Here is a 17711-nt window from a genome sequence, read left to right as displayed (position 1 = left end):
GTGCTGTGTGTTTTCCGGGCTGTATGGCTGTGTTCTAGCAGCATTCTCTCCTGACGTTTCTCCTGCATCTGTGGCTGGCGTCAGATCCTCTGATGATGCCAGCCACAGATGCAGGCGAAACGTCAGGAGAGAATGCTGCTAGAACACGGCCATGCAGCCCGGAAACCACACAGCACCTCTGAAGATGTTACTCTTAACCGGGGCTCTTATATTTAAACAAACCTGTTGCATGATTGAAAGACGGCATCTTTTCCTCCCCATCAACTGGACTTCATGGCGACCTACATCCTTCCTTGGTGTGACTGAAAGGCATCCTTATAATCTGCACTGTCTCCTTCCAAGTGTGGACAGAGGGCACCGGAGCGGAACCAGCCTGCCAGAGCCTTTACGATAAACTCCAGAAAGACTGGAGCCTGAAATAAAGGGTTTATCAGTACCAGTGTGCAGCCTGTCTTTCCTGAACGCAAACTCATGGTGAACCGCAAGCTTGGCTTCCGACTTTATAGTCCTGGGGTCTGCAAATTCCATTACTTTGCCTGGGGAGCAGCAGGTGGACCAAACCCCGGTGTGAAACATTAACCAGGTAAACTGTTGCCGCCTCTACTGGTGGAGTAATAAAACAGAGGTGCCCTTGGCCCAACCTACAAGTGTCAACTGAAAGGTTGGGTCTTGCAGCAAGTGAATTATTTTCAGTATTGGGAGGTTGGACACATTGTCACGATCTTGCCCTGGATTGGGGTTTGCAATCCGGCATTTGTTTGTGGATTCTTTTCCCATCCAGCACTCCAGCTTTCTAAGTTTCCTAAGCTTTTATTTCAAGTGACAAAATCTTAGTACAGTTCTCTTAGCAAAATAAGTTCCTTTTAAATGTCATCGTACCAGGGGAGCCCCTGGTAGAGAGATGCTTCCTAGTCAAACCCCCCAGGTGGAATGTTCAATCCTTTGTTTTTACCTTCCCTGCCACGAGGTAAATCTATGCTTTTGAATTCTACTGGTCAAATTTGAATGGCATTTCCTGGGATCAAAGCTCTTTACCATCCTTGTGTGACTTCTTTGTGTGACTTCCTTGCTTCAGCAATAAACTCTTTCCATCACAGACATCTAGGCCAGGGGTCTGCAACCTGCGGCTCTTCAGATGTTCATGGACTACAATTCCCATCAGCCAATTGGCCATGCTGGCAGGGGTTGATGGGATTTGTAGTCCATGAACATCTGGCGAGCCGCAGGTTGCAGACCCCTGATCTAGGCGTAAGAATCTGGAGGGGGGAGACCTGATCCCTTACTTTTCATATAAGTCAGAGTATTTGTCACTGTTGGTGGTAAAAATGCTGTCAAGTCGTGGCCGACTTATGGCAACCCTGTAAGGTTTTCAATGCCAGAGACATTCAGAGCTCGTTTGCCACTTCCTGCCTCTTCATAGCAACCGTGGACTTCCTTGGTTGTCTCCCATCCAATTGCTAACGAGGGCTGGACCCAGTTAGCTTCCCAGATCTGAGGAGACCGGACTGGGCTGGTCCATCAAGGCCATGGCTTTCTATTGTTGTGGTAGGGGGGGCAAGCATGAAAACCAAAGGTTTGTTTTGCAAGCCCCCCTGCAACCCTCTCCCAGTCCTCCTGCAGTTCTCTTCCAAAGGGACTCTCATAGTTTACCTTGACAAGATCTGATCTGAGCAAGTTCCTGTTAGCTAGGTGTGGCTTCCACATGGCACCGCCAGTTACCTTTGTCTATATTTGGGATGCTGACAATAATACCTGGCATACAGGAAACGTCTTATGCACTGCCTACATTCTGTTAATGCTTTTATCTCAGCCTTCCAGCTCGAGAGCCAGCGTGGTGATGTGGTTAAGAGCAGGTGCGCTCTAATCTGGAGGAACCGGGTTTGATTCCCAGCTCTGCCACTTGAGCTGTGGAGGCTTATCTAATGAACCAGATTAGCTTGTGCACTCCAATACATGCCAGCTGGGTGACCTTGGGCTAGACACAGTTCTTTGGAGCTCTCTCAGCCCCACCCACCTCACAAGGTGCCTGTTGTGGGGAGAGGAAGGGAAAGGAGATTGTAAGCCCCTTTGAGTTTCCTTACAGAAGAGAAAGGTGGGGTATAAATCCAACTCTTCTTCCTCCTCCTCCTCCTCCATTGAAGTTCAGGGCTTCTTCCCTCTGTCATCCTCACAACAGCCCTGCGCGGTAGTCCTAAGGTGAGCTTCACGACTGAGTAGGGATTCGAACCAGTTTCTTCAGTTGTAGTCTAAGCTTATACTATTCCTCAGTATTTTTAATGACCCTGTAAGCCATGCTGGTATTGTTTCCTTCCTGTGAGCTAATGATTGCCATCTATAGAAACAGAATTCATTGTTGATGGCTAAAAGGTGAACTCAGCTGCAATAGGCATGATTTACTAAAATGTGAAATAGTTGGCTTATTATGTGCTGGGAATTTTAGGTACTGCTGCCTGTGTTTTTTTATAGTGTACTTGCAGACGAACCCAGACTGAAAGAGGTAGTGACCATCCTCAGCAATCTGGTACAGAAATATTCCATTTCCAAATGCATACTTCCCAGAACTCTTGTTTCTGGATTTTGAGGGCTACCTCCCAACTGAGGCATTTCCTTGGTGCCTTCTAGATTTTCTAAGGGGGACAACTCAGTGTTAGAACTATGCTACTGAATAACATACAGTTGGAAGCCATGATATGTCTGACAGCCACCGTGGTGTAGTGGTTAAGAGCAGGTGGATTTTAATCTGGAGAACCAGGTTTGATTCCCCACTCCTCTCCCGGAGTGACAGAGGCTTATCTGGCGAACCAGATGTGTTTCCACGCTCCTACATTCCTGCCTGGTTACCTTGGGCTAGTCACCGTTCTTTGGAGCTCTCTCATCCCCGCCTACCTCACAAGGTGTCCGCTGTGGGGAGAGGAAGGGAAAGGAGCTTGTAAGCCACCTAGAGTCTCCTTACAGGAGAGAAAGGTGGGGTATAAATCCAAACTCTTCTCCTTCTTCTTCTACATGTGTCATGTCAAAGGTACACAACTGAATTCACATTGGGGAAACTTACCTGAACAAGTACCTGTTCCTTTGGTGCTGCCAGGCAGAGAAAAAGCATCCGGTTTCCCTTCCACTCCCTTCTGCCAGCAAAAAGGGCTTGTGAGCTAATGTCTTTGGCACCGTATATCCTAGGGTTTGTGGAACAAGAAAAGGGACAGCTCCCTTTTCTGTGGTGCTATTTCTGCTGGCGAAAGTAGAATGGAAGAGAAACTGGAAGTTCCTCCTTCCTTTGCAACATTTTCTTTCAGTGCTGAGCAAGAGCGTGCTTTAAGGTGAGTTTCCCCGGCACGTGACTGACCTCAAATCTGGTCATGTATCTATGACCCAACATGTTTCAGGTGCATCATGTAGCTTGGCCCTATTATTATTATCATTATTATCACTATCATTATTATTATCACTATCATTATTATTATTATTATTATTATTATTATTATTATTATTATTATTATTATTATTATTATTATACACATAACAACACAGCACAAGCGTCTGGAATTCATCTCTGAATTTCGAGTCCTTCCCAAGGACCTAGGATATTAGAGGTATTTGCGTAGAATATGTGCAGTTCCTAGAAGTGCTGATTTCTGCAGCATGTGGACTGATGTTCTGTCCAAGTTTAGGCTTTCCAGATGTTTTTCAAGATTTCTTGGGATTCCTCCTAGAGCATCGACTACTAGTGGGATTACTGTTGTTCTTTTTTGCCACAATCGTTCAACTTCAATTTGTAGGTCCTTGTATTTTGTGATCTTTTCCAGCTCTTTGTCCTCTACCCTGCTGTCAACTGGCACAGCAGCATCTATGATCCAAACATGTTTTTTCTCTACCACATTATTATTATTACTATTACTAATTCAAATTTATATCCTGCCCTAGCTGCACAGGGCTCAGAGTACAGTGAGGTTATTATCTAAGATGTTGCATCTACTTTTAGGCAGAATCTGTGCTGTCTTGGTTCTGTGAAATTAACTATGAAGCAGCAATGACTTGGAACAAGAGCAGTTAAATGTATTGTTGAAGGCTTTCCCGGCCGGATTCTACTGGTTCTGGGGGGTTTTCCAGGCTGTGTGGCCGTGGTCTGGTGGATCTTGTTCCTAATCTTGTTCCTAAAAGAGCAGTTAAACTTTTTTTTAACTTTCAGGTGGTTCAGAGTGGTGTACACCTGCCCATTCCCATTTCTCTTCCCTTCCACTGTATCATCACAACATTCCTGTGAGGGGGGCTAGACCAGGGAACTTCAACCTGCGGCTCTCCAGATGTTCATGGACTACAATTCCCATCAGCCCCTGCCAACATGGCCAATTGGAGGCCATCTCTTAGTCTAGCCCATCTCTTAGTCTAGCCCAGGGGTCTGCAACCTGCGGCTCTCCTGATGTTCATGGACTACAATTCCCATCAGCCCCTGCCAACATGACCAATTGGCCATCTGGAGAGCCGCAGGTTGCAGACCCCTGGGCTAGACTAAGAGATGGTCACTGGTCTAGGATCCTCCAGTGAGTTTTCTGCCTCGAGCAGGGATTGGTTTCCCTAGTCACATGACACTCTTTTTGGTAACCACAAAGCTGGTCCAGAAGCAAGCGGCAGAAATAGTTAACGCCCTTTATTTTGCCGCATGTTAACTCATGCAGTAATTCTGTTCAGATTACCTTGTGGGCCTGATCTAAAATGTTTTCGTGTTTGGAAACGTTTTTGCGACAATTGTTTTGGTATTTCTTAGGCGTCCTGGACCAGAGTATCTTCATTTGCTTAAAAAAAAAAAGAAAGAAAGAAACGGGAAGCTTGAGAGCTAGTAACAGTTAGATTTAGGCTAAAATGACTTTGGGCAACCAGTCGGTATTTTTCTTGAGCACTTCCTGCAAAATGCTGAGTAAGAAACTAAACTTGAATGACTTTCCTGTGGATTCTTATTTTTTTTTTAATTTTACCACGGAGCTAGCTAGTGGAACTTGTTTCAACCTAATGCATTCCGAGCAACCATCGCCATGGCAGGCGATGTGCCAATTTACCTTCTTGTTGGGCATTCATGTATCTTCACATAATGTGCGTGAGCGAGCCTTGATATCACAGCACAGTCTCGGTGGCAGCTGAATTTTAACTTCCCTTTGATCCGCGGGAGTTTCCATAACTGAACTGGCTACCTCGCAAGCTTGTTGCTTCTGTAGAACCTCTGAATGTCAGATGCGGGGAGGAAATGATAGCCCCTCCCCTGTTTGCATCTGAAGCAGAGAGTGTTCTCTTTCTGAAACGGAGCAGGTGAGAAAAACCAGACTCTTCTTCCAGTTTGGCCCGGGCTACCGTGCTCACGTGCGAAACTTGGCTGCCTCGTCAGCCCTGGCTTGAATAAAGGCATCTTGGCAAGATAGTTATAGGTTTGTCCACCAGAATCAAGGAAGTTTCCATCCAAATGGATCGGTCTACTTCCCTGTGCTTTGTAATCGTTCCCATGCTAATCTGTAGCAGCGTTACGAAACCGGAGTACAGTGGCATCTTGAAATACTAAATTTATTCAACGTGAGTTTGTGTAGTCTTCCAAATGTCCCTGGACTCCTATCTCATAACACACAGGTGTCAAACTCGCGGCCCTCCAGATGTTATGGACTGGAGAGCCACGAGTTTGACACCTATGTCTTAACACTATAAGAAGAGGAGGAGTTTGGATTTATACCCCACCTTTGTCCCCTGTAAGGAGACTCAAGGTGGCTTACAAGCTCCTCTCCCTTCCTCTTCCCACAACAGACACCTTTTGAGGTAGGTGGGGCTGAGAGAGTTCCAAAGAACTGTGACTAGCCCAAGGTCACCCAGCAGGAATGTAGGAGTGTGGGAACACATCTGGTTCACCAGATAAGCCTCTGTCACTCCGGGAGAGGAGTGGGGAATCAAACCTGGTTCTCCAGATTACAACCCACCTGCTTTTAAGCGCTACACCACGCTGGCTGCCGATTTGGAAATGGATTGTAGCATTGTGGCGAGCGGAAGGCTTCAGTTCCGCCTCTCTTAGTGTCAAGCTTTTATGAATCGTAGGCATTCCTGAAAAGTGAAGCCTTGCGCATTGGTTTTTCCTCTTTTGCTTTTGGAGCAGGGATAATTTGGGCATTGACCCCCAGATGGGTACCTGCCAAACAGCCCTTCATGCTAGAGATACGATTTACCCTCTCATCCACACTGAGGTGGAATCTAGCATCCTAACCGAGAGGGCAAAGACGTCTTGGTTTTAGCAGGGGCAGTTCGGTAACAGGCACTGTGCATTATGCAATCAAACGTTCACCATCTCTCCCCCTCCTCACCTCTCTTCCCTGGCATTCCTGCAAACGATGACTATATATGGAGAACACGAAGGGTTTTGCTCTCCTTGGGCAGAGGGTTGCAAAGTCCTAGAACGGACGAGCGGTCTTTAGAAGTCCAATCCTTCATGCAGCGTCTTATCTTGACTTTGTACTGTTGTCTATGCCAATAAAGGCTTGCTACTGCAGTCTTACCTTGACTTAAAATATATGTGCTACAGCCTTGGAGACATGGTATATGGGGGTGTTCTTCTCAGGATGATCAAGATGCCCCCGTTCTTTGAAAATAGCTTTGCCTCTGAGCAAGCAAATTTGGAAGGAAACTACTTCTTAGTCAAGGGGTTTCCTTCCAAATTTCTTGCTCAGTTTTTTTTAATTTTCCTGCTTTAATGTATGCCTCATTACAATGTTGTCATCTCCTTGGGTTCTGTTTCCCCCAATTTATATGCTCGCTCCTGATTGGGGCAGAGGGGAGCCAAGTTTGAGGAGGGGAGCCCCCCACCCAAATTACTTGGGCCAGTAGGAAAAATCTAAACAACTGATTTGCAAGTGAGTGTGATGCCATGCATACCAGGGCAAAGATCCCAACTGCTGATTCCTTTGGGGGAGACAGAACTAGCTGACCTAGAGAAGGAGAGGTTCTGATGGAAGACTCCCCAAAATTGTCAACTCAACATAAAGGTCAGTAAAGTGGCCGTAGCCCTGCAGAAGTATCTTAGGGCCAACACTGTCTGAATTTATCAGACCCCTCTGACTGCTTCCTCTCTCTTTAATAAATGAATAATATACAGTAAAGACTGATCTATTAGCCTTGGAGATAATTAAATGTGGCCATCTGTATCTGTTTTTAGGATGTAACATAATAATTTCAGTGTATTTGTTCTGTGGTATTCATAGGTTTTAGATTATTTTGGTTTTGACTTATTATTGTAAGCTGCTCTGAGCCCAGCTGAGGGAATTGGACGGGGTAGAAATGTAATAAAATATAAAATAATATAAATATAATAACTAAAATAACTAAAATTAAAAATAGCAATCCCATACGGTTTTCAAGGCTAGAGACACTCAGAGTGGTTTGCCATTGAAATTCCGTGATGATTTCCCATCTAAGTACTTATCCGGGCCAACCTTGCTTGCCTTATTCACTACAGTCTTGTTCACCCAGAAATTTCAAATAGGCTGTTCTTAACTACCCTGTTTCCCCAAATATAAGACATCCCCTGAAAATAAGACGTAGTAGAGGTTTTGCTGAAGTGTGAAATATAAGGCATCTCCCGAAAGTAAGACGTAGCAAAGTTTTTGTTTGGAAGCGTGCCCGACGAACAGAACACAGAAGAATAAGACATCCCCTGAAAATAAGACATAGCACATCTTTGGGAGCAAAAATTAATATAAGACACTGTCTTATTTTCGGGGAAACGCGGTACTCTGGTTTTCCTTGCGCAGAGGATTTACGCTTGAAAGATACATGATGAAATCGACAACGAAATTCTGAACCTTAATATATAGCCCAGAAGAGAAATTCTCAATAAGATCTCTGCATCACGTAGCTGAAGAAGTGAGCTGTTGTGGCTCACGAAAGCTCATATTGAGATAAATATTGTTTTTGAAGTGCTACCGGGCTTTTGTTTTACTTCAGCAGGTTAACACAGCTGATTATACAATTGCAATTCTACAGAGGTGAAGCCGTGGAGGGCTTGGAGTGAGTTGAAACAACCCCAAACACCCTTTTCCATCAGTCTGTTCTTATCTTTTCCTTCGCAGCTGCCATTTTCCTGCACGTCCACCCTGATTCCTGTGCATTTCTTCATTCTTTTTTGCCACCTCTTATTGCCAAAAAAGTAGTGGATTGGATTGTAAGTTCGTCTGGGCTGTCATACTTGGTAATCATGTGGGCTGGATAACACTTCATTTTCAGTTCTGGTCGCCACATCTCAAAAAGGATATTGAAGAGATAGAAAAAGTGTAGAGAAGGGCAACGAGGATGATTGAGGGACTGGAGCACCTTCCTTATGAGGAGAGGCTGCAGCGTTTGGGACTCTTTAGTTTGGAGAGGAGACGTCTGAGGGGGGATATGATTGAAGTCTATAAAATTATGCATGGGGTAGAAAATGTTGACAGAGAGAAATTTTTCTCTCTTTCTCACAATACTAGAACCAGGGGGCATTCATTGAAAATGCTGGGGGGAAGAATTAGGACTAATAAAAGGAAACACTTCTTCACGCAACGTGTGATTGGTGTTTGGAATATGCTGCCACAGGAGGTGGTGATGGCCACTAACCTGGATAGCTTTAAAAGGGGCTTGGACAGATTGATGGAGGAGAAGTCGATTTATGGCTACCAATCTTGATCCTCTTTGATCTGAGATTGCAAATGCCTTAGCAGACCAGGTGCTCGGGAGCAGCAGCAGCAGATGGCCATTGCTTTCACCTCCTGCCTGTGAGCTCCCAAAGGCACCTGGTGGGCCACTGCGAGTAGCAGAGAGCTGGACTAGATGGACTCTGGTCTGATCCGGCTGGCTTGTTCTTATGTTCTTATGTTCTTTAAGATCTGTCTTTGGTTTCAGAAGGCAGGTGACCGTTCCTTATTCAGAGCGTCGTTTTGGGAGGTCCTTTTTGACGTGACACTTGGATTTCTGGCCTTGAAACCAGCCCTGTCATGGGGCATGTCGGCCCGTATGCATCCTGCAAGACACCAGAACGCTTTCCCCGATAGCTCAGAGCCCGCACTTCCGCTCCAGCCGGAGTGTCCAAGCACCGATGTTAGAACGGCCCTTTTCCTTTCAAGAGGAGGAAATGTTTAAATGACTCTGTGCTTTTTATTTTCCACTCAGTGGCGGGGGAAGCCCGCCGCCTCCTCCTCCCGAACTCTTTGCAGCTGGATTCCTTCTGAGCTTTGGCAGAAGCGCCCATAAAAGGCGCCGCCTTGCAAAACAAACATGCTCCTCCGATATCTAGTGCTCGGCTGTGGGGCCCCCTGCAAGCCGCTAGGGTGTTTGAGGGTTCTGGAGGAAGAGCACCCACTCAGTCTGGGGCTGGTACCCAGGACAAGTTAAAATGTCTTTCAAACCTGGCTGCCTGGCTCCCCTGGCACCAGCTGGCAGGGTGGGCGACTGAACAGTGTTGCAAACAAGGTAGGGAAGAAGAAGAAGAGTTGGATTTATATCCCCCCTTTCTCTTCTGTAAGGAGACTCAAAGGGGCTTACAATCTCCTTTCCCTTCCCCCCCCCACACAACAAACACCCTGTGAGGTAGGTGGGGCTGAGAGAGCTCCGAAGAACTGTGACTAGCCCAAGGTCACCCAGCTGGTGTGTGTTGGAGTGCACAAGCTAATCTAGTTCCCCAGATAAACCTCCAGAGCTCAAGCGGCAGAGCAGGGAATCAAACCCGGTTCCTCCAGATTAGAGTACTTCTGCTCTTAACCACTACGCCATTGCTGCTAGGGGACTCTGATATGTACTCTGATATGTACTCTGACATATCAACAGAAGAGCATTTGCTTTGCACACAGAAGTTCCCGGGTTCAAACCCTGACACCTCCAGTTTTTTTTTAACCAAGTGTTGTATAGTGGTTAGTGTGTCGGGCTAGGATCTGGGAGACCCAAGTCTAAAGCCCCAGTTTGCCCGGGGACGCCTGCCTTCTCACCTTAGCCTACCTTGCAGGCTTATTGTTAGGATCCAATGGAGGAGCTAGTGCAGGGGTAGGGAACCTGCGGCTCTCCAGATGTTCAGGAACTACAATTCCCATCAGCCTCTGTCAGCATGGCCAATTGGCCATGCTGGTAGGGGCTGATGGGAATTGTAGTTCCTGAACATCTGGAGAGCCGCAGGTTCCCTACCCCTGAGCTAGTGGTTTAAGGTTCTTCGGGACGCTGTTGTGGAGAACGCCAGGGTGTGTGTGAACTGAAATAAAGTTTGATAAGAAAGATCCTTCCTGAATCTCCAGGTGACCATTCTCAGTATGAACCACAGTGCTGGGATTCTGGACACTCTGTAGATGGCTTGTTCTTGGTAAGGAGGTATCTGTGGGATGGGGTCTACAACTTAGAGCTCTATTAGATAAATTATGGATTCATACTTTACTCGCCCCTGCCAGCATGGCAGGGGCTGTTGGGAATTGTAGTCCATGAACATCTGGAGAGCCGCAGGTTGCAGACCCTTGGTGGGATAAGTGTTAACGTGGAGCTCTTAGGAGCATCCATGAGTGATAACCTGTGGCAACTAGATATACTTGCTGAATTTCAGTGCTGTTCCTATTCAGTCCACAGAGGAGCATTCTTGGACCCACTTATCAAGAGTTGACATCTCCCAGTAGCTGTGGAGGATGTAAAAAACCCCGCCTTTAAAACAGGGGCGTTCACCTGCCCCCTGCTGCTGTAGGTGGACTTCTCCATCTCCGTTCACAAAGGCCGACGTACGTTGGCACAGCGGTCATGAAAAACCAAGGGGAGAAGAGCATAATTTGTAGTCTGGATGTGCTTGTGTATCCTCTGTCTGTGGGTTCTGTGGGGCAGAACTTGGAATGAGTTTGCAACAACAAATTTTAAAAAAAACAAAATGGTTTACTTTCTCGACACATATAACATATCACATCAACATTTAACATCACACTTCAAGGTCCTGTTCAGGTTGCATTTTCAAGTCCTTCTATTTACAGTCTACTGATACTGCTAAGTCCAATTCTTCTTTGCAAGTGGGTCGGCTCCTGAAGACTCCAAGGGCTTGATGAACAGGATTCAACATGGTGAAGGTTTCCAGGAGAACTCTCACCCATTACAAACATAACAAAACCCAAGTCTGGTAGCCTTGTCTCCTCCAAACTACATGAGCTCTGCAGCCTTCTGCTGCTTTGAGTCTCCACCCCTTTCTGGGTCAACCCATTCTGAGCATGGGGGTTATACTTGCTCTACCCAAAGAGGCTAGTAAACTGTCAGCGATCGCAGCCCTCCCTACAGATGGGGGTGGTGGCTTCTTTTGTGGGTCTGTTGGTCCAAAGTCACCAGGAGTCCACTTCTCCTGTTCCCAGGTGGGTCCTGGACTGCAAGGCAGGCTTTATTCTACTCAGGCAAACAGACATTGGATAGGCATCTTGGTGCAGGGAAAAAGACAGCGGTATTTATCATGAGTGAACCTGAGTTCTCCTATGGCAGGGGTGGCCATCGTGTGGCGCTCCAGATGTTCATGGACTACAATTCCCATCAGCCCTTGCCAGCATGGCCAATTGGACGGCTACCCCTGTATGGGTTTGAGTACTTTTGTATAAGAGTTTTTGTTCCGAGGACATGAGAACCCTGCTGTGTGAAACCAGCGGTCCACCTAGTCCAGCATCACGTCTCACGCAGTGGTCAGTCGGTTCCTCTGGATGTCCAGCAACTGGACGTAGAGGATGCCTTCCCCTAATGTGGCCTCCTGGTGCTAGGATCCAGAGGTTTACTCTAGAAGAGGGGTTAGAACTTCAGGTGTGGATTCAGGTGTCCATCAAGGATTCTGGCTAGTCGATGTCAGATGTTCACCGAGCCTCAAATTCCTGGATGTTGAAATATCTCCTCTTTGGGTGTGGCACAGAACACCTGCGCTGAAATACCTGGAAAGTTCTGCTCCCTCCAAATTGCTCAGCTGGGTCTTTGCATTCTTGAGCCTCTATTTCTGCATCTCACCTTTCTAACCTCCCGCTGGACAGGTACCAGTAAGGTGCAGGCTTTAAAGAGGCCGATCAGCTCTCTGTTCCTAGCTGTTCAGCAGTCTCCCACCCGTAGCCGGCTTAGCACCTTCCAAACAATTCCCTCCTTCCTATAACTTTTGTTTCCTTTTGGTGTTACCGCTTGATCTTTCTCCGCGGCCTTATAAGTCCTGCGGTGTTGCTAAAGTTTTCTCGTCACCGGAGCCGGGCATTCCTTCAGGCTGTCACAGGAGGCTCCGCGAAGCTGCACATTTTATCCCCGCGTATTCTGAGATCAGCCTGCTCCGGGAAAAAGGAAAAAAACAAACGCAGCAGCAAAGGCCTGGCTCGGCGTGTCCAGGAACACCTCGGCTGAGCTGTCCTCTTGTTTCGAGGCTAGATGTTTTGGCAAAACAATCTCTGCTGGGCAAACTTGGTTGCGCTTGTTGCCGTGCTCCTTCCATGGCACTAGGGAAGGAATACGGTCAGGAAGTTGCCCTTGGCTTCTCTGAGCCAAGACACGCAGAATCTGCCAACTACAGATTGGCCAACTGGGCCTCAGTACTGAGCACTGCTTTGAGCGTTGGCGTGCCCTCTTGGTTTGTTCCACTCTATAGCCGTTCAGCTACTCTTCCATCGCCTGTTTCTCGGGTGACTGCAAACAAGCATCCCTCTGGAGGTCTTCTGTTCAAGCATTGGCAGCCCTAAGCCTGCTTCATCAGCATGGTGTAGTGGTTAGAGCATTGGACCAGGAGCTGAGAGACCCAGGTCCAAACCCACTCTTGCTGTTGAAGCTTGCTAGGTTCTCTTGGGCATGTCACTCTCACTCAGCATAGCCTACCTCCATGGTGGCGAACCTTTGGCACTCCAGATGTTATGGACTACAATTCTATCAGCCCCTGCCAGCATGGCCAATTGGCCATGCTGGCAGGGGCTGATGGGAATTGTAGTTCATAACATCTGGAGTGCCAAAGGTTTGCCACCACTGGCCTACCTGATGAGTTAGTTCAGGGGTCTGCAACCTGCGGCTCTCCAGATGTTCATGGACTACAAATCCCAGCAGCCCCTGCCAGCATGGCCAATTGGTACTAACCTAAGTTCTGCTATGGCAGGAGTGGATATCCTATGGTACTCCAGATGTTCATGGACTACAATTGTAGTCCATAAACATCTGGAGAGCCGCAGGTTGCAGACCCTTGGGTTAGCTACTGCAGATGACTGTAGGAAAGGAGAACGATATAAGCATCTTTGGCCGTCCATTGGAGTGAAAATTGGGGTATAAATATATAAATCAGTTTCAGAAAGGCAGCTACAGGATACGTCCTCCAACCATACTTGAGGAGGAATTGTAGTGATGTCCTTGAGGAGGGATGCCTCTTGATCCTGAAGGTGCGAATCTGTGTCCAGCTATGTTCTTTAGTTTGGGAGGGGGAGGTGGCTCAGTGGTAGAACATTCGTTTTGCACCCAGAAGGTCCCAGGCTCAATCCCAGTGATCTCCAGTCAAGAAACCTGTGGAGCAGGGGACGTGAAAGACCTGCAGATCTGCTGTCAGTCAGAGTAGGCAATACTGCCTGAAATAGGTCAAAGTTGGTTCTTGCTCCCTGGAAGACACTTTCATCCATTCAAGGGTGCTGTTCCCATATTTGGTGCTGAGGAAGCGACTGGGCTTAGTATTATCAGTAAATTTGAAGGAAGGGCTATATAGTTTCCTTGCGTGAAAAAGATCTCAAGTGATTCCCAAGTGTTAGAATAGTAGGGAAAGAACGAGAGCAAAGAAGGTTTCTAAAGCATCACTAGAGGTCACCTACATGGTCTTCATTAATCTGTGCACATTTCTGGACAAAGGGACTAACCAGTGGTGGGATTCAGCCGGTTCGCACCACTTTGGCAGAACCGGTTGTTAAAGTGGTGCTTGTAAACAACCAGTTTGTTACATTATTTGAATCCCACCACTGGAGCCAGTTGTTAAAATTATTTGAACCCCACCACTGGTACTAACCCTACCTGCTTTTTAAAAATACTTGGTGGGTATCGGTGATCTTGAAGGCTCAAGAGTTGGTCAGTGAGGCCTTCAAGGGTTCTAGATGTTTGCCCTGAGCTTCACGGCTGGAGGAAAGAAAGATGCCCCCTCCCCTTTTCAGAATGCTGACCCTCCCCAAGACAATTCTGGGTGCCCTGAAGAATCTCGTGCTGCGACCCAGTTCACTGTTCTCTGAATCCACTGAGTGTTGTCACGTCTCTCCTAGGTACGGACACTCTTTGTCAGCGGCCTTCCTGTAGATATCAAACCCAGAGAGCTCTACCTGCTTTTTCGGCCGTTCAAGGTGAGTATTAGCGACGGAGAATCAGGCTCAGCCAAATGTGTCCGCCTTAAAGTCCCTAATGGGGGACGTAAAACCATTTAAAATAAATTAAGGAATGTGTGCCTCTTAACAGTGCCGTCCTGTATATATACGAGGAAGCAGATCCATTTAGAACCAACACTTATGATTGCAGCTGGAATCTTAGCATCTGGGCTTTCTTCTGCCCTGAATAGCATTCCTCTTTCAAAAACGAGAAACGACGGCCGTACTAGTTCTAGGTTAATTTTATATTTATTATGCAGCTGCACATCCAAAGGTGGTTGAAACATTGGCCCAACAGCTTCTGCGCTGCAGCAGATTTGCGCTGCAGATCCAAATATATTAGTATGTACCCTCTTGTTCAATCTGAGTTACCAGATATGGTTAGATTATCTCTACTGTTGAACTGCCCTGATTCTGGTTTTTGTGAGAGGTTGTTATGTTATTCTGGAGAGAGTTGAGAGTATTTAACAGCATGTACGTATTATGGTTCTTTTTGGTCTTCGCTCCTATTAATGTCGTATTTTATATTTGTTGTCTGATTATGCCAACAAAAGCTTATGTTATGTTATATATTTATTGGAAATATCTTAATGCTGCCTTTCCACCCAACTCAGACCCCAAGTCAGCAAAATAACGCTAGCCATAATAATGCTAGGAAGAGCCAAAGGCCATAGAGAAAAGAAGAAAACCCAACACGAGATTAAGGAACCCATGACCCTCCGTTTGCAAGGCTGTTGACCGCTGCATGTTTTGGAGGTCATAACTGGGTCTCCGTCAGTTAGAAGCGACTTCGACAGTGCTTAACGCACACACAAGGCAGCCAAAAAGGAAAGGCATTAACGCTGTGTATAACTTTTTAAAAGTTGTGCGTAAACAAAAAGGAAGGCCGGGTGGGGGAGCACAAAACAGAAAAATGTAATGTCGAAGGCTTTCACGGCCGGATTCAACTGGCTCTGGTTCAGACCACGGCCACACAGCCCGGAAAACCCACCAAAACAGAAAAAGTCTTCCCCCGCTGGTGAACGACGTTGATAGAGGGGACAGATGCGCGTCTCAGATTAATCCACCCTTTATTAGTGGCGAGGAAAATTTCTAACCCTACTGTTGCCATACGTTTTCTTCTTGGAGATTACAATGCCCATACAACACGTATGGTAGCTCTATACCTGACAACCATTTTAAAGTGCTAATTTATTCCCATTTTATTACTTTTAACTGTATTTTTTTAAAAAAATAGATATTATACCAGTAACTAAACCAAATTGGTTCATTATTATTTGGCACAGAATCAAATTTTAAATATCAAATATGATACATAAAACAAACGTAGAACTTCTTATAAAAGATAGGTATCTTCTCCAATCTGTCTAATATTCGGCATGGCAGGATACCTATTGCTGTATTATTTTGCTTTTATCTTGCTAAACAGATCTATTTTTATTGCAAATTTATATTAGATTGTATTTTTACATTGATGTGTAGGGGTATTTACTGTCATTTGCTCTGGCTATTTCTTTAAAAAAAAATCTGAAGTGATTTGAATCCCTCGAAGTCAACTGTCAAGTTATGTGGACGATTTCCTTGCTACTGAACTATACTTGAGACTGCAGAATGTGTCTGTGTAAATCCTGATCTATCTATGCCTATTAAAGGTTAATAAAGATAAAGATAGAGGGGACAAAGAAATCTCCATGAGGAGTGAGCTCCATAATTTTGGTGCCACAACTGAGAAAATCCTGTTCCCCGGGTAGAATCATAGAGTTGGAAGAGACCCCCAAGGGTCATCAAGTCCAACCCCCTGCAGTGCAGGAACGCACAATGAGAGCCCTGAAGATGTGTAGGTGTGAGGAACACAGAGGAGTCTTATCAGCTTCCCTACTTCCGGTTCCTCACGCCGTAACGCCATTCCCTTGAATGATAAGCTTCGGATCTTGCAATTGAGGCAGCTGAGGTTGGCTTAACTACCTTGCCGAACTCTCCCGTGTGACTGAATGGAGTTGGGTGGGCAGCCAGGTGTCCACCACCAAGAGGGTCTCCGCTAGGACGGGCAAGAGTCATTGTTGTTCCATGGCATGGGAGCAGGTGAACAACGGGACAGCGTTGTTGACGCAGCAAGTGCCGTTTGCCCTGCCCGCTCTGCCGGGCTACAAAACTATTTCTGGCTTCCTCGTGTGCCATTCAAGGCCACCGAGCGGCCCTTCCAGCTTTTCTTGTCCTTTTAAGGAGTTGGATCACTTAACTTTTGCTGGCTGCTTCTTCTTCCAGGGTTATGAAGGATCGCTGATCAAACTAACGTCCAAACAGGTAATGCCTCCAACTTCTCTTTGTGGCCGCTGCTTGTAATTGCCGAAGTTGTGAATTGGGGTCAGAGGCAGGGGGTGGGATGCAATTTTCCTCGTTTATCCCTGTGTTGTAGTCTTACTGTGCAATCCTAAGGAATATTACTCTGGTCTAAGCCCACTCATTTCAGTGGGGTTATGCTGGAGCAACTTGGCATAGGATTACACTGTTATGGCGGGTGGGGCTGAGAGAGCTCCGAAGAACTGTGACTTGTATGCTTGGGTGTGATTCTTGCTCAAGAACTGAAAAAGGAGCACCCAGTCCGAGTACTGTACACTGGGGGAGAACTGCTTTCTAATCGAAGATGGGGCCCCTTCTTCAGAGGGGAGGGGGTGCTTCGAAAGGGAGGTGACCTCCTTGCCTTACTGTTGCATTCTCCAGAGGGTAGGGTATCACCCTTTTATTTTGGTGGTCTTTTACACGGGCCAGCGTGGTGTAGTGGTTAAGAGCGGGTGGGTTGTAATCTGGAGAACTGGGTTTGATTCCCCACTCCTCCACCTGAGTGGTGGAGGCTTATCTGGTGAACCAGATGTGTTTCCGCACTCCTCAATTCCTGCTGGGTGACCTTGGGCTAGTCACAGTTCTTGGGAGCTCTCTCAGCCCCACCTACCTCCCAAGGTGTCTGTTGTGGGGAGAGGAAGGGAAAGGAGCTTGTGAGCCACCTTGAGTCTCCTTACAGGAGAGAAAGGTGGGGTATGAATCCAGATTTCTCCTTCTTCTCCTCTTCCTCCTTCTCCTCCTCCTTCATTTGCCATGAGCTGGGCCAGAGGTTTAGTTGATCATGAACTTCTGCCACCTTCTCCCCAGAGTAATAATAATAATAAGAGTTTGGATTTATATCCCCCCTTTCTCTCCTTGTAGGAGACTCAAAGGGGCTTACAATCTCCTTGCCCTTCCCCCCTCACAACAAACACCCTGTGAGGTAGGTGGGGCTGAGAGAGCTCAAGAAGCTGTGACTAGCCCAAGGTCACCCAGCTGGCGTGCGTGGGAGTGCACAGGCTAATCTGAATTCCCCAGATAAGCCTCCACAGCTCAGGCGGCAGA

General features: G+C 46.7%; 1 protein-coding gene across 2 annotated transcripts in view; it reads left to right on the top strand.

Moving 5' to 3' along the window:
- Nucleotides 1-17711, top strand: part of RBPMS2 (RNA binding protein, mRNA processing factor 2) — a 41020-nt gene that overhangs the window by 8839 nt on the left and 14470 nt on the right. For both annotated transcript variants that reach the window (XR_007243253.1, XM_048481922.1), the window contains exons 2-3: nt 14229-14306; nt 16593-16631. Coding sequence is in view for 1 of the 2 variants with exons in the window: in XM_048481922.1 (XP_048337879.1) it covers nt 14229-14306; nt 16593-16631 (117 nt within the window). In the remaining variant the exon portion in view is untranslated. The remainder of the gene's footprint in view (nt 1-14228; nt 14307-16592; nt 16632-17711) is intronic.

This window comes from Sphaerodactylus townsendi, linkage group LG17 (genome assembly GCF_021028975.2).
Source record: "Sphaerodactylus townsendi isolate TG3544 linkage group LG17, MPM_Stown_v2.3, whole genome shotgun sequence".
Taxonomy (NCBI): domain Eukaryota; kingdom Metazoa; phylum Chordata; class Lepidosauria; order Squamata; family Sphaerodactylidae; genus Sphaerodactylus; species Sphaerodactylus townsendi.
The sequence above is the reverse complement of the archived record's forward strand: the minus strand, read 5'-3'. Positions and strand labels throughout refer to the sequence as shown.